Source organism: Drosophila melanogaster, chromosome 2L (genome assembly GCF_000001215.4).
Source record: "Drosophila melanogaster chromosome 2L".
NCBI classification, from domain to species: Eukaryota; Metazoa; Arthropoda; class Insecta; order Diptera; family Drosophilidae; genus Drosophila; species Drosophila melanogaster.
This window is the reverse complement of record NT_033779.5, coordinates 22,054,628-22,071,143: the sequence shown is the minus strand read 5'-3', so window position 1 is coordinate 22,071,143 and position 16,516 is coordinate 22,054,628. Positions and strand designations below refer to the sequence as shown.

Below are 16,516 nucleotides of genomic sequence, written 5' to 3'. Positions count from 1 at the left end.
CATAGCATACTTTGTTTTAATCATTTGTATTATTATTTAAGCAAACATTTGTATACCCGTTACTCGTAGATTAAGAGGATATACTAGATTCGTTGAACAATATGTAACAGGCAGAAGGATGCGTTTCCGACCATATAAACTCAGGATCAATAGCCGAGTCTATCTATCCATATCCGTCTGCCTGTATGAACATCGACATTTCAGGAATTATAAAAAATAGATTCAGCATACAGATTCTGGGGACAAAGACGCAGCTCAAGTTTCTTGACGTCCACTCTAACGCCCACTTTTGAAAAATGTGTTGATATTATTTCACATTTTGATTAGTCTTGTAAATTTCTATCGATTTGAATCAAAAGCTTTTTGCCACGCCCACTTTAACGCCCCAAAACAGCCCCAATCTGCCCAGCTCACATTTTGGAAAAAATTTCTATCGGATTGCCAAAAATTTTTTTGGAAAAAATTTCTATCGAATTGCCAAAAATCTTTTTGCCACGCCCACTCTAACGCCCGAAAACCGCCAAGCCGGTCACGCCCATACGTTTCAACAATTTTTAATTTTATTCTCATTTTATTCTCCAATATCTGTGTCTATCCCAGAAAAATGATAAATTTTCGCATTCACACTAGCTGAGTAATGGGTATCTGATAGTCGGGGAACTCGACTATAGCATTCTCTCGTGTTTCGTGAACAATTACTTTAATTAGCACAATTTCTCTTTAAAATCGCCCTCACTTGAGCTCTTGTCTTTCCTTGTTTCCTGTTTTATGACTTTACCTTATTAACTACAAAATCAAAAACATTGTAATGCAGTAGTAGTCCTGCCGTACCTGTTTTAACACAAAAAACGATCAAAATCAGAGCCAAAAGTCCACACCAACCTATAACTGCAACACGAGGCAGATTTGGATCCCGAACTAGTTGTGGAGCAGAAATGCGAACAGAACTTGAAACTCTGGCTGACCACGATTCCACGTTTCCCAGCCGTGAACACGTTCAACACGAACGGCGATTAGTTGCATTTGTTTATGAGTATGGATTTCGGATTTGTCTCCGGCTGTGCCAGGTGGCTCCACCATCCACCATTCCCACGTCGCCGTAATGGGCGGGACAGCGCTAGCTTATTGCATTGTGGCGTGCTGGTGGGTAGCGAATACTCTGGACAGGTCGCTGCCCAGCAGACAATTGGAAGGCTTTATACATGGGTGTACTCAGCAAACTGTGCCGAATCCAAATACAGTTTATGATACAGAACTATTGAACGACAGTTGGATGCAGGTGATGATTTTGGAAGATGAGTTCAAGGAATCCTTGAATTTCTTACATGTATGTTCCGATTCAAGGTATCAGTACCCACGGTTAACATCTCTGGCCGGTCCTTTCGGGGTTGATAAGGATGTGACTTCGTTTTCCCTCAAGTTTATCCACATTGTAAAGTAGACATTATGTTTATGCCCGCCTGAGATCCTGGTCAAGTCATGTCCGTTGGGCTCGGGTCATATCGCACTTGGGACATCTGCCGAAGGTGGCGATAATATCCCTGAAATTATTTTCCGTTGCTGAAACGTTGACTGGCCGTTCTGGTCTTGGCCTTTGTTTTATTGTAATTGTTTCGCAGCTTGGACCATTGTCATTGCCAACTTAGTGAACCTACCCTGTTGCAGACTGGCGTCCCATCGCAGCCAGAACACATTAGTGGAAGATGGACACTTCGGAGCTGCGGGTTTCATGCTAAAGTTATTACATGACATTCTCTTTTTTCGAAAGTTGTGCCACTTGCAATTATACACTTATTCTGCAACATTTTTCCGGGTGAAGTCGATGGGGTTGACAGCGAGCGTGTGTGTAAATGTGATTTTCGCATATTGGCCCTCCGAACTAATGGCTTCACTAACGATTGTAACCGTTGTCCTTAATGGCATCCTTTTGGATATCACGCGTTTCGAGCTTAACCGATTTGTTTTGTGTGCCTTACATCCCCCTACAAAAGGTACATTGGTCATGGGCTTGAAGATTAAAAGAATAGATAATTTCCGCTGTCTATTCTTTGACATTTTTGTTAAAAGCCGTTTGGGTAATTAAAATTGTTAAATGGAAACAAAAAAAAAAAAAAACATTTTTAGGGTGTTAATAAATCGCATTTCACATGAAAACTTGCTTTATAAATTTTTACATAAACTCCTTCCTTAAACCGCTCTTCACACACATCTTGACCATCGTTGTTTTCTAAATAAAACTCGCACAAATTTATTGTTAATAGAAAAGAGGATTGAGCCAATGAGGCACGCACATTAAGCCCTTTCCCATAATCGAAAAGCTGCCAAATATCCGAACTGCGGACTGGTGGCATTAGGGTTAAAGATGCCTATCTGGCCAGAACTCTGGCCACAGCTCTGTAGTCACTAGACACTCGTAAACATCTCTAATCATACGATATCGAAAAATAATCTCACAACGGAAATGGCATATTTAAAATGCCACCGGATTGCTGCGAGTTAACTTATAAAATCCAATGCCCAGGAGGACTTCCAACTCGTTATAGCGGCGAAATCTCATCTCCTGCCTCCCCTTTCCTACCCACTGCCTGCACAACCGACCGCCCAGCATCTTCAGGCATCTTTTTGGGGGATTGTTAGTGTTTATTGCCACAGATTAGTTTGTTTATTGTAATCCTCGTTGTAAATTAAGCAAAACTTGTGCTTAAAAAGTTGTTGGAAGAAGCTGCGCCCTACGGTACCATTCAAAGAATTCCATAAGCATCCTCGTCCATTTTAAATGGCTAAATAGCGTTAAGCGAACTTGAAGCAAATAATTGCATCAAATGGTTTACGACCATTGAGACCATTTTTAAAATAATTAAGTTAGTGCCAAAAAAACGAAAAATAAACAAGAGAGAAAGCCATAGTCTACTTCCTCTACTATCAGATACCCTTTACTCAGCTAGTTAAAATACGTAAACGTGAAATTTTGTGGGCGTGGCATAAAGTTTTATTTTTTGCAAATTGATATTAATTATACCCGTTAGTCGTAGAGTAAAAGGGTATACTAGATTCGTTGAAAAGTATGTAACAGGCAGAATGATGCGTTTCCGACCATATGAAGTATATATATTCTTGATCAGGATCAATAGCCGAGTCGATCTAGCCATGTCCGTCTGTCCGTCTGTTGGTATGAACGTCGAGATCTCAGGATTTATAAAAACGAGAAGGTTGGGATTCAACAACAGATTCTAGAGACAAAGACGCAGTGCAAGTTTGTTGACTCATGTTGCCACTTAACTGTAACCGCACAAAACTGCCACGCCCACACTTTTTCTATCGTTTTGCAAAAAAAAAATATATATTTAAATAATAAATAAACCGTCCAAAACTGCCGGGCCCATATTTTTGAATTTTTTTTGGATATTTTTTCATAATTTAATTAGTCTTCTTAATTTCTATCGATTTGCCAAAAAACTTTTTTCCACTCCAACTTTAGCGCCTTAAATTCGGCAAAATTATTCGATATTTGTTCATAATTTTATAAGTTGCTTAAATTTCCATCGATTTGTCAAAAAACATTTTCCACGTATAATCTAACGCCCTAAAGCCGCCAAACCGGTCACGCCCACACTTTTGAACAATTTTTAATGTGTTCTCATTTTATTCCCCAATATCTATCAATATCCCAGAAAAATTATGAAATTTCGCGTTTGTATTCACACTAGCTGAGTAATGGGTATCTGATGGTCGGGGAAGTCGACTATAGCATTCTATCTTCTTTTTTGCATATTGTTCCAAAAAAGTATTAAAATATCTCGTTCATACTTTTAGCTGAGTACCGGGTATCGATATACCAAAAACATATTGGGCACACCCACTCTAACGTCACACCCACTCGGCGTCCACCATAACGCCTACAATCCACAGAAAAGCCGCAGCGGCCACAATTTTCGAAAATGTTATAAGTTTATTATTTTTTTATGTTTCTTGGTTAAAATTTGGAAGCGTTGTCATTAAGCGTTGGTGAAGTGCATCGATGGCGTAGATTGGTTCCCAACCACAACAAGAATTCCTTTTGTGTAATTGGCTGATTTGAAACCACGTCTATACGTGAATAACGCTTTTCGGAACCGCACCTCAAGACCAGGATCAGATTGGTACGCTTACCGTCTACCCGGTAGTCCTTACTGTCCTGATGCAGAGCAATAGTTTCGTAGATGGAGTAGACTTTTCCAACATTTAGCCGCACAAAGGATCCAATCACAGCCTCCGCGAAAATAGGTTTACCCAGTAAGTTCTTTATGTCGTTCCGTTTTAACACTGCTCGACTCAGCTGTTCCAGGTTGGATACGCGTTCATCGCTTTCAACGTTCGTTTGCGGATCGTTTTGGGCTGTATTCTCGCTCTCACTGTTAGGCGAGGAATCGCCGGAATAAGTCTCTTTGACCTCGATATTTACATCCTTACGCGTTTGTGCCTTGCAATCATCACTAGACTTCGTCTGCTCTGCACTGTCTTCGGAACATTTTCCCTTGCTCAATTTAATGGTGCGAATTGCCAATAATCGCTCAAAAGCATGTGCTGTTTTGCCACCAGACTCCAGTTTATTTGCGATCTTACGTCTTGTCCGTAAGCGCTCAACCATTTTTTTATACTTTTACTCTACGAATATCGGGTATAAAAAGTTTAATTGTAAATTCGATGAATTATTCAAAAATGCGAATCATAGGTAGGCCTCAGCAGGAATCATATTTATATGAACTTTTTTTTAATACTAAAACTACCGGATATTCAACTGGCAGTTTTTGTAATATTACAAATATGTTAAATTCTCGCAGCTGTTCAGTGTTCCTCATTCAATTTGCTTCGCTCGACATCGGCAAATATGAGTTTTGATATTGGAATTTTTGGTGGCGGCTGTTCAATAAGCACAAAAAACCGTAATAAGCTAGAATCCACGACAGGTGACTGAGTTAGCAGGAGAAAAAAAATATGCGCACACAAAAGCGAACCATTTTGTGTGGGTCTGGCGAGCAGTACGCGTATTCTTATTTGGCTAAATGACAAAACTTCATCAAAGTGAGCTTACGACTTCCTTGCTTTGATAAAAATTCCAATTTCTTTTTAGTGATGTTGGCTTTTGGCCGGACTTCCATTGGATATCTAATTGGAATTTAAAATGGCGGCACAATTAAATGGTACTGCTATATAAATAATTCTACAGCAATTGTTTGCAAGAAACACTAATTTAAGTAAAATGCAAATGATTTCCGGTATTAGGAGCACGGAGTGGAGCCAGAAGTGGTGCTCCGCATTCGAGGTGAGTGCGTTGGGGATGTATCTTCTGGATATTGCATGAGATTCGTATCCCCTCCACCTAAGTTTTCAATTGCGATTCAGTTTCGTTTCCATGTTGCAACTATAGCAACGACGACGACGTCATACGATTAACGTGAGCTGCATATTTTCGGCTAATTTTCTAATTAAAATGATATTTATGCATTTTTTAGCTGACAGAATTAAACATTCAGTGCCAAAGCCAATTTTTACAGGCAAAGTGAACAATGAAGCACGTACTAACCTCTCGCATAAAGATATTGACATTACATATTACAAAAGATAAGGGAGTAGGTATAATCCGTTTTAAAAGGTAGTGGTAAAGGTAAGGTAGACTTCATAAAAATCAATCAATTTTTTATCTGCTTTAGTCTTCCACGAGTTCAGCTGGTTTTCAACTTTGAAGTCCCTAAAGTTTTCATTTAACTTGCCAACGCAATACAGGAATTATTCTCCGACCCAGCAAGCATTTTAAATTGAAACAAACAAAACAATGTGTTTTGTTTTTTTTACCTTATTCATTCTAAATTTGTGTAACTTATACATATTTACAAGACCGCGCAGGCAAGTCACTTCTAACGTCTATATACAGGCAATACCCGATAGTTAACCAATATCCCTTTCTAAGGAAATGACCAGTCCCACGCCTGTTCTATTGGCCTTCGTTGTGCACATGGTGCTCCACACAACGCTCTTCATACATCTAGATCCGGGTATAATTGCAGACACCCCCGTCTTTGGTAGCCAGTTATTCTATTTATCAGTGATGGATCTGCTGTGCGACACAGAGGTAATACCCACGCACTGGAGTAACATTCCGCGGTGGGGAAAGTTTATCCTTGAGACCATTATCGCCATCCTTATTGGCGAAACTTTGATGGTGGGCGTATGGCTTTCCATGGAAACGCTTCTCGTCAACTTTATAAATGTTATAACCAATTGGTTGGGCCTGGGCAGCCGTACAAACACTAATTTCCAGGAGATCGGCACGATTTTATTGGGAGTTATCTTTTTAGTGATAGTGGGTGCCATTACAAATCGACCGGCCAAAGTTTGGAAAATGGCACAACAGTCTTGGAGAATCATCACACAACAAAGTCGTCCTTCGTCCAAACAGAAATCTTTTAAATAAGCAAAAGGACCCACATCGTTTTCGGTTCCTTCTATTAATTTGGGATACCATTTCTAGTTTATGTGCACTTTTTTATTAAAAGGGTGCTCAAAAAAAAAAAATTGGTTATCTCTAATTTCAAGTACCCATCTCTTTGTTCTTTTAACAGTGAAATAGTCAAATATAGTCTTTGATATCTATGCACCCCAATGCTTAATGAAGCTCGATATTCACAAAAGGATGCGATGCACCTTTGTAAATGTTAGCATACGACCTTTACTTAAGAAGAACAACAGGTTTTTCTAATGTCTCGATTCGAAGCCATAGGGCAATTAAATATGTCACGGGTGGGAGCGGAAACTTGTAAGACATTTAACTGTTTGGGCGCGCTTAAATGGAATCTGAGTGAAATAATTACCGTTGGAGAAAATGATTTCGAACAAATCATGTCTTACGGTTATTATACAAAAGGACATCCGTGATCCCTTAGGCAAGAAAATTCGAGAAACATAAGCTGCAGTTGCGCTAAAGGTGTGGGTGTAATTAGTAACATTTGTGCCACCAAACAATTAACATAGAAAGTGGCTCGAACTCTGTGAAGAACACATGTGCGATTGACTCTCTCTTGGGCCATTATGTAATAAAAAGCGCTACTTATGTTTACTTAATGTATTGTATATCCTACAACACGAAACTCAAAAAATTTGAGATAAAAGAGAAAAGTTGAGTTTTTCAAACTAGTATTTTAGACCCTTTACTCAGATAGTTGGTGTGTGATTAAGAAAGTTCAATAGTATTTTTTGACATATCTATAGAAATTGTTCGGTTTTGTGGGCGTGTCTCTGGAACCTGCTTGCTTATTTCAAATTTCTAGCTTTTCAAGTTCCTGAGATCGAGGTGTTCCAACAGACAGACGGACGGACTGAAGGACATGACCAGATCGACTCGGCTGGTAATCCTGACCAAGAAAATATATAGTTTCTATGGTCAATACATACTCTGCGTACTTCACGAATCTAATATACCCGTTTACTCTATAAGTAACGGGTATAAATATGTGGGTTATACCAAAGGCACTATTGTAATGTCTTTGGTTATACCAAAAAAGAACAGGTTATGGTTAGGGTTAACACTCTCAGATACCCGATACTCAGCTAGAGTAACTGCGAACGCGAAATTTCTAAATTTTTCTGGGATATCGATAGATGTTGGGGAATAAATGGGCAAAATTTTTAAAAAATTTCAAATCTTACAAGACTAATAAAAATGTGAAAAAATATCAACACATTTGACTGTATGGGTCTGTGCCTCTTGAATCTTTGCGCTGAATCTCAACATTCTATCTTTTATAGTTCCCAATTGATCCCGATTACAAATATATATACTTTATATCGTCGCTTACATCTGCCTGTTACATAGTTTTCAACGAATCTAGTATACCCTTTTATTCTACGATTAACGCGTATAAAAACCTTGGAAAGGTGTGGTTACAGTAGCTTATCCACTAAATTGTAATTTCAGTTTTAAATAGATTCAAAGGGTAATTTTAAGTATTATTAATGAAGTGTGTCAATAAATTTGTTTACGAAAAATCATAATTTTTCTTATAATATTAATAAACAGTTATTAACATTAGAAACAACAAAGGTGTATTACTTTTGTGTACTTTTGTTAGTATTAAGGCAAGTTGGCAATGTCTTTTCTTAAGGCTTTTTTTTATTGTATTTTGAAAAACGTGTATTAAAACGATTTTCGATAATCATTTTTATGGCAGTACTTATAAGATACTCTTGAACAAGCGCAATACACAATGTTTTTACACATATGTATATATAAATCTATAGGGTAAAATATTATGGATGTATAAATTGTGGTTGGTAAGTTAGACCGGCCCTGCCCTTAAGACATTATACCCGTTACTCGTAAAGTAAAAGAGGACACTAGATTCATCGAAAAGTATGTAACAGGCAGAAGGAAGAGTTTTCGACCATATAAAGTATATACACTGTTGATCAGGATCAATAGCCGAGTCGATCAGGCCATGTTCGTCTGTCCGAATAAGCTTCGATCTCAGAAACTATGAAAGCTACAATGTTGAGATTAAGCATACAAGGATGCTACATGCAGCCACGAATTAAAAACGCTGGTGCCAATGGAGGTAACGACTACGTCTATATATGTACGTATATTCTGCTAAAACGCTAATGCAGCGCAGTTTTAATTGAATATAAATCTTGTTCATTTAAGTTGAGGCCACCCACTCACATTCTGATCCTGCGATTCCAGGTGCTTTAATGGTTGATTTTTATTTCTACCAAATTGTAAATTACTTCCGCATCCCGTTTTGTTGAATGACCATTTTTTTGAGTCTATTACTGACTGTGTGCTCAAAGGTGTTGCAAACTTACTACATTGCTTGGCATTTTGTATACAGTAGAAATATATTCCCGGCGACGAGCATCCGCATCCTTTTGCGAAGGTCCTTCTTGTCCCCTTTTTTCCATGCCAAGTATAATTTACATATAAATACACATTGAAGTACTTAGGTGGATGATTTGATACCTGAACTATGCGAATGTAAGTTCTTCATCCAACTAAAATTTTATTTTTACATTTTATAACATTACACTTTTATTAGAGTTTTTAAAGCTTGGCATGATAGTCTTCAATGTTCAAAAATTACGAGTAGTAAAATTGCTTCAAAAATGGACATACAACTTTGAAATCATAAGATCTTAAAGATCTCATCATTTTTGTGTTACTGAACCTAATTGCAGAAAAAAGTATACAGTATTCGATGAATAAACTTTTATGCATACATTTATGAAAAAAACGGAACATGGAATGAACTTTTTATTTTTTCCGCCCTTCCACCATTCTTTAAATGATACTTCATAGCAAAATAGTCTTTTGTTATGACTTGACTGTTAATACAAAACTCATGGAACGTTATCCGTGAACTGAACCGAAACTTAAATCTGCATTTCTTTATAGCTATAATTCCTACTAATAAATTTCTCCAAAACAATCTTTGGACACATTGAACTGTTCGGATAGTTGGCAACAAGCAAGCAGCACTCGTTAATCTTGTGTTCTCTACTTGCCACAAATCAGGGCTTAAAATCATTTAAACGATTTTCCAGACCGCAGCAAAATTGTCACTTTTGATTTGTTTGTCCTTGATTTGGGGAGAACTATGAATTTATTTTCCTGGCTCTTCCCTTTCTGTCTGGTTCCTGGAGCCCTTACAAGTTTCTCACTTGCGGACCATGCATTCTCTCTGGCCCGAATGATTTCATGTGAAGCGGTGATTATTTTCACCTAAAATGCGTTCTCGCTTCCCCAAGGATTCCCGCAAGCACACACTCGGTTAACTGGCAGGATATTTATGAGCTTTGAGCGTGTTCCGCCTTTGCCGAGGCGGTGGTGCACTTTTAACGTTTTTGCCTCGGTCTTGGCCCAGTCGATTCGCTTCCCGCCGCCAGACGCAGTGCGTCTTGTATTTATGTCTTCGTCTATAAATCCACGTCTTTGAAGCACTCAAACAATCGGCCCGACTCACACATTTGTGCCTCATGTCACACCGTAAATCTATAATTTGGCCCTGCGTCGCCAATGGATTGCGATGCAACTCGCCGCCTTGAGAACTTGAGAACTTGGATACACCTCCACACGAGGCTTTTTGAACTGCTTTCAATTCGATTCCATTGCCTTAGTGTGTCCAACAAATGTTAGCCGAAAAAGGGAATTATTTAAGCACACAGCTCTTAGTTTCATAATACTCGCATGCAATGAGAGAAAACGCTCGCGCATCAGTCGGGAAAACAGAAGGAACAGAAGGAAGATCGCAGTGCTCCTAACTGCATTTCAAACTTGGGGTTGGAGTCGCCCTCGTTCAGGGCTGTCGAGTTCCATGAATTATGATTTTTGATTGAGGTTGAGTTATTGCTATTCAATTTATTATAAATGCGCTGGCCATGAAAGGTGCCAGTCCCGGCGTTCTTTTGCCCATGGAAGGCGTCGCCTGCTCAGGACATTGAACTATGAGTTCTTGGCGTGGCCGAATTTCTGCCATGTTCGAATCTCCCCCTCTAACGGATGTGTGTGCCGTTTTCGACACTTTTGCTAAATTTATTGCCGATTAATTTTACATTTATTTTTTCCATTTTTTTCTCTTTGTTGTAACCTTTGGCGACTGAGAGGGGTTTCGGGACAGGAAAGTGTTCCTGGTCGCAGCAATTATTTTAAACATTTTTGTTGATTTCCCATTGATTATTCGGTGTTCCGCTCTTCAAAGGAATTTTATGACTGCCTAGGAAATTACAGTTCGTCTGAATATGTTGAATTGCAATGACCGTAAAAATATAATACTACAGTCATTATTACCCACATAATTCTTTACTTCCCCACTTTCCTTCTACTTTCCCAACAGACTTACTATAAATATAATATAAAATCGGTTTTTATACCATTTTCATATGCTAGTAACAGGTAAACGGGTCATTGATCAGAATATCTTTGAAGCCAACACCTAAGCTTACATAAAAAAGAAAACCAATTTCGTACGTAAAGCTTTGACTGTATTACACAAAAAACAAAAGAGAATGCTATACTCGAGTTTCCCGACTATCAGATACCCGTTACTCAGCTAGTGCGAATGTGGGCGGGACAGTTTTTGGCGGTTTTTGGGCGTTTGAGTGGGCGTGGCAACATGGGTCAACAATCTTGAGCTGCGTCTGTGCCTCTAGAATCTATTACGCTATTTCTGAACATTCTAGCTTTTATAGTTCCTAAAATCTCAACGTTCTTACGGACAGACAGACGGACAGGGCCAGTTTGACGCGGCTATTGATCCTGTTTAAGAATATATATACTTTATATCGTCGCTTACATCTGCCTGTTACATAGTTTTCAACGAATCTAGTATACCCTTTTATTCTACGATTAACGCGTATAAAAACCTTGGAAAGGTGTGGTTACATTAGCTTAGCCACTAAATTGTAATTTAAATTTTAAATAGATTCAATAGGTTAATTTTAAGTATTATTAATGAAGTGTGCTAATAAATTTGTTCACGGAAAATCATCAGTCAGTTTTTTTATAATACTAATGAAGAGTTAAAAACTAAGCAACGGTAAGTTTCTTGAAAATTTATAAAAATATATAAATAAATATTTGCATTGTAATATTTAATTTCTTGGACAAAAGCTACACGTTTGTCAGATGTACAAGCTGTTCGTTATTTTAGGATATATAATAGTCGACTCTTTCGACCATTAGATACCTGTTACTTAACTAGTGTGGGCGCGCGAAACATCTATTTCTACCTTCTTTGAAATATTGATAAAAAATTTTCAACAAAATAAAAATATTTTTTACAGTTTTGTGCTTGTGGGCTTTTAAGTGAGTGGGTAAAATAAAGCTTATTTACCCTTGCCGTGTGTATACATTTAAAACAAGACAGAACGTTATAGTCGAGTTCTCCGACTGTTAGATACCCGTTACTTAGCTAATAGGAGAACATTTTTTGGCTTATCAATAGAAATTGGACGAAAATGATAAAATAGCATTTGTTCTGCATGTTTAATCTCAATTTTCGAGCTTTTCCAGTTACTGCGATAGAGTGTTCAAACAGACAGACGGACGGACTGAAGGATATGACCAGATCGATTTATATACATACATACGTTACATAATTAACTAATCTAGTATGCCATTTTATTCCAAGAGTAAAGGGTATAAATATTCGGTACAACAAAGAAGAAACGCTTGTGGTCAGAAACATAAAAGGTACATTGATTTCAGTCAGAAAATTGCAAATCCGTAAAATAAATATTCTTGTCATGCACATCTATCAATAATCAATCAATAAATTGACAATGATCAAAGGCTCCTTCAGATGTAAACTTGTGAATATCCTTTGTCAACTGATTTTTAAGGTTCTTTTTATCAATTTTAAACATAATAAATGATAATGATTATAAAATATTTAATGGATTGGTTGCAAAGTTTTTAACGCAACGATTACTGTCCTTAAATTTAAAATATGTTTACCAACACTGTCTTATTTTCCATACCTGTACAAATGAGTAGAGCTTACAATTGTTGTTCCCATTCAGCTTTGGTTATTAATTAACATTGCTTATGTACACAATAAAGTGTTGTTTCATTCAAAAAACTCAAATATTACCGTATTTATGCAATCTTATTGCCAAATGTGGTTATATCTGTGCGATTTAAGTAAAGTAGACATGGCTTCAAATCACTTCCAAATGTCCCAGCTCCATTGGGCCGTTTATTTGGCCCTAAAATCCCAAACACTCTGCATATGTAGCCCATCACCTATTTTAGCTATTGGAGCGCGGCTATTTATATGCAACATAAATCAGAAAATGGGCTCCAAATGGCCCGGACACTTTGTGTACGCGGCAGCCATGAGTAACTCGCAATTAAGAGAAATATATTAGTCTAGCAGCTGATTTAATTATTTAACGATGAAGTCCAAGTCGCGGGCGCCAAAAGAGGTCCACCCGCGCGGACAGTCGTAAGCAAACCGAACAGCAGCCGGAAACACCTCCTCTAAACGACGAGGTAACCGCATCACAGTCAGACAAAGGCATCACTGTCCGGGAGAGAGAAAGTCCCCAGCTGAGGATGACTATGAGGATGAGTTCATGCCGCAGTGAGCACGGCAGAGGGACGAATTCTGTAATTGCACCACCGCGCATAATTCATATCAAATGACCATTTTAAAATCCTTTTATTTCGGTGCGTCGCCCATCGCTTCCATCTCCTTCAGCTCGTTTTGCACTGAGCAACTGTTCAGCCCTCTATGACGTTCAGATTTAAACAAAAGTTAGAAGCAAGGCTACAGCCAAGTCCCTCGACTATCAGATACCGAGTGTTGAGAATGCGAAATGCATCAAATACATGTTGCGGTATTTATCTTCTATCCTTCTTAGACCATTATTTGCTTTTTAAGGCAGATTTTTATCATAAGTTTCGAACTTGAATTAAATGTGTTCTGTACAAATAGCCTCAATAGCAGGCTACAACTAATTTATATACATATTATGTATGTTAGGTATTTATGGAAAAAACGGATGTTCCATTTCTAAAAATCAAACAATATATTTCTGATCCACTTTCTTTCAGTGTACCCCATCCCCTCAAAATATTTGAAATAATAATTCTTCGAGATAAATTACCCAAAACAGGTGTGACGGTGTGTATGTATGCTTCTCTAAATTACCCTGCTCCTGATGCTGGTCCTGCTTCTGATGCTCCTCCTCCTCGCTCCGCTGCCGTCCCCACACGAGACAATGACACAGAGCCACCACTACAATTGCAGCAGCATATCACTCTGCCCAGCCATCCTGCCATCCTGCCATCCTTACATCCTGCCGTCCCTTTACCCTTCTGGGCTGTTCCCATTCGGGCTGCTTTAGCCCGAACCAAACCCGGTACAGAAGTCCAATCGCATTTTGCAAACTCGTTCGCTGGCAGTCGGTCAGTCGATGGCGGATGGGCTTAAGTGCTTGGCTGGCCCGCTCTGGTTCGTCCTGCTTGTCCTGCGTTTGGCATTTAGCATCAGGAAATTATGCTGACGCTGCCAACTGGCCACGGGCAGTTGGGAATCGTGCGACCACTGAGATTGGACCGGGCAATCAGCGGCGTCTGCAGATGTGCTTGCCCATGTCCACATCCATATCCGTGTCCACGTCCCTTGTATCTGTCCCATCTCTAGCGTCCCTGCATCCCGCACCCTAGTCCAGCGCCTGCGCCTTCTTCTCGCTCCTGTGGCGTCCTCATTAAACTCGCACACACTGGACCTCTCTAATGAGTTCCATATGCTGTCGTCCATTTCGGTAGCAGGGAATCCTAGCCACGTTCCAGTTGATAGCCTGCTACGAGTAGCCAGCATCGACGCTCTCGCAGTTCTGTGTCACCCATCTGGGTGCAAGTTATGGAACATTTCAAACAGCAACGAAATGCACGTTTAGTCGAGCAAGTATCGCTCTTCGACTATGAGAATTATTGTTTAAAGTGAGCTGTCGCTATAATGGTTCACTTACCAAACTTAAAGATCTGTTTGACTCTTAGAACACCTCAAAGTTTTTTTTTTATTGTTCGGGTCATTTGGGGCACAAGACTTTCTCTGAGTGCAGCCAGAACGAGTGCGCAATATTCGCACAAAAGTTTACATTCACGATGCCACAGCAGCCAGAGGACGCTCTAGTTCCGGATAGGTGCATGCAGCCCCTCCCAGTCACAAACCCGCCTGATGCAGCTGGAGGAGAGTGGTCACAAACACCCCGGCCGTAAAACATTCGGGTGACGGCGGCACACAAGGTCTGATGTGGACCGGAGGACGGACGGACGGTTGTTCGAGAAGCCCGTATGCCTCATATATGATTTACCCTTGCCTCGCCTCTTTCGCCGCGGGTTGCTTCTGGTCGGGCGGCAACTTTTGGAAGGGGTAAATGCGACTGCAGCGACTCCACCACTTCGCCCCGCACCCTTCATAGTGCGAGAACAAAAAGGCGCGAAAATCCATTCGCACATAAAATGCGCCACAGTATGCATTATTTTAATGTCACTGATAAATCATTTTTATGTCGGTGCTAAATCAAAAGATGGACGAGCAAATGCTGTATTTCAAGGCAGAAACGTAGGAAGGGTTCGGGTGTCACACATGCACCTGGGAAAAGGTGTGCTCCGGGTATGGCTTATGGGTTTTAGCTCCACTCCGCCGCTGCACTCGCATTCGTCCATTAAAATCCGCTACAGTGTGTCCAAAACACGGGCAGGACTCCTGCTGCACGGCCGGTCCGTTTATTTATTATTAACACCAAAAAGACCCCGAGGACGAATTGCAGTGCTCCTCCGGCACCGCCTCCGGCTCCAGCTCCAGCAACGGATCCTGGACCGAGACTTGGAATGCGCAAACTGCCCTTAGTAGCAGCCGCCTACTCATATTTCGTTGTCCTCATCGGACGAGACTCGGTACTGCAAAAATGAATCTGTTTGCGGTTCAAACACGTGCCGTGGCCAGAAATAATGTGCACCGGAATCTGCTCGGACTAATGGGCCCACAACACGGTATTTGACTTAGGCCCAGTCCAGCGTTTCCATCGGCATTGCAACCGATAAACCGCTTTGATGCTTTGTGGTCGGGAGACAAAAGAAGGCTTCAGAAACAAAAAGAGTATTTATATTTGATTATTGTTTGTTTATTATTTTTACAAAAATGTGAACTTGTTCAATTTGAGCGAAATACGCAGATATTTTTACTAACAATACAAACACACAATCTATTTATGCATTAAGTTTTTAAAGCGTGACTTAACTTCACTTAACGTGCAATACAACTTAATATTTCTAAATTTATTTAAAGAATATTTATTAGAACGTATCATTCCACATATAATATTTTTAATTGAATGAGAATAAAAGCTATGACTGATTTAGGAGCTTGGAAACGTATAAGTCCTTTTTGTCTACACCATGGTTAAGGTTACTAGTTGGCTTAAGCAGCCAGTTAAGTTAGCCCGACATAAAGCTGCGATTTTCATTGTAATCTGTTCCAGGCGAGCCGCTTGTCCAGGATCAGACCCAAATACTGCGCCTGTGGTGATTATGGAATGGTGTTCCCTTAAAAAAGAAACTGCTGTGGCCAATTTTAAGCTATTTATAAATAAGCAGTTACTTATAAAGAAAGCCATCAGGCAAACCACGGATGAAAGCTTCCTGAACGTCCAGGAAATCCTGTGGTGCCTAAAACCAAACTGGCGGTCGGAATTATCATCCTGTTCGCTTTTTACTCCATATCTCTACTAAGACATATTCCCTTAAATAATGTATAGAAAGTAATGGAAGCTTATCCGTCGTTATGACTCGCCAAGGTTCATTGATATAAAAAAATCTGGATACGTATTACGTAACGTTGAGTTACAAAGGAGAACAAGGAACAGGATCTCTTTTTAGGCAAGGCCTTGCCAATTCTGCTGTCAATGACAACGATAATCCATCCAAGTAAAGAGCATTAAAGAAGTTTAGTGTTTCTTTAACATCTGCGGGGATCCC

General features: G+C 39.6%; 1 protein-coding gene and 1 pseudogene across 1 annotated transcript, besides 7 other annotated features; one reads left to right on the top strand and one right to left on the bottom strand.

Moving 5' to 3' along the window:
- Positions 1–51: 51 nt before the first annotated feature.
- Positions 52–680: a mobile genetic element.
- Positions 681–2,889: 2,209 nt separating this feature from the next.
- Positions 2,890–2,968: a mobile genetic element.
- Positions 2,969–3,013: 45 nt separating this feature from the next.
- Positions 3,014–3,762: a mobile genetic element.
- A 211-nt stretch (positions 3,763–3,973) lies between these two features.
- CR31700 lies at positions 3,974–4,627 on the bottom strand (annotated as a pseudogene).
- A 1,173-nt stretch (positions 4,628–5,800) lies between these two features.
- CG42597 (uncharacterized protein) lies at positions 5,801–6,540 on the top strand. The gene is made up of 2 exons (NM_001169572.3): positions 5,801–5,883; positions 5,948–6,540. Exon 2 carries the CDS (start codon positions 5,951–5,953, stop codon positions 6,449–6,451), a length of 501 nt encoding a protein of 166 aa, NP_001163043.1. The 5' UTR covers positions 5,801–5,883; positions 5,948–5,950; the 3' UTR covers positions 6,452–6,540.
- Positions 6,541–7,531: 991 nt separating this feature from the next.
- Positions 7,532–7,867: a mobile genetic element.
- A 470-nt stretch (positions 7,868–8,337) lies between these two features.
- Positions 8,338–8,545: a mobile genetic element.
- Positions 8,546–11,026: 2,481 nt separating this feature from the next.
- Positions 11,027–11,356: a mobile genetic element.
- A 522-nt stretch (positions 11,357–11,878) lies between these two features.
- Positions 11,879–11,994: a mobile genetic element.
- Positions 11,995–16,516: the final 4,522 nt, after the last annotated feature.

What these genes read in the sequence shown, in the direction of transcription:
- CG42597 (NM_001169572.3), top strand. Translation starts at nt 5,951, where the DNA reads ATGACCAGTCCCACGCCTGTTCTATTGGCCTTCGTTGTGCACATGGTG.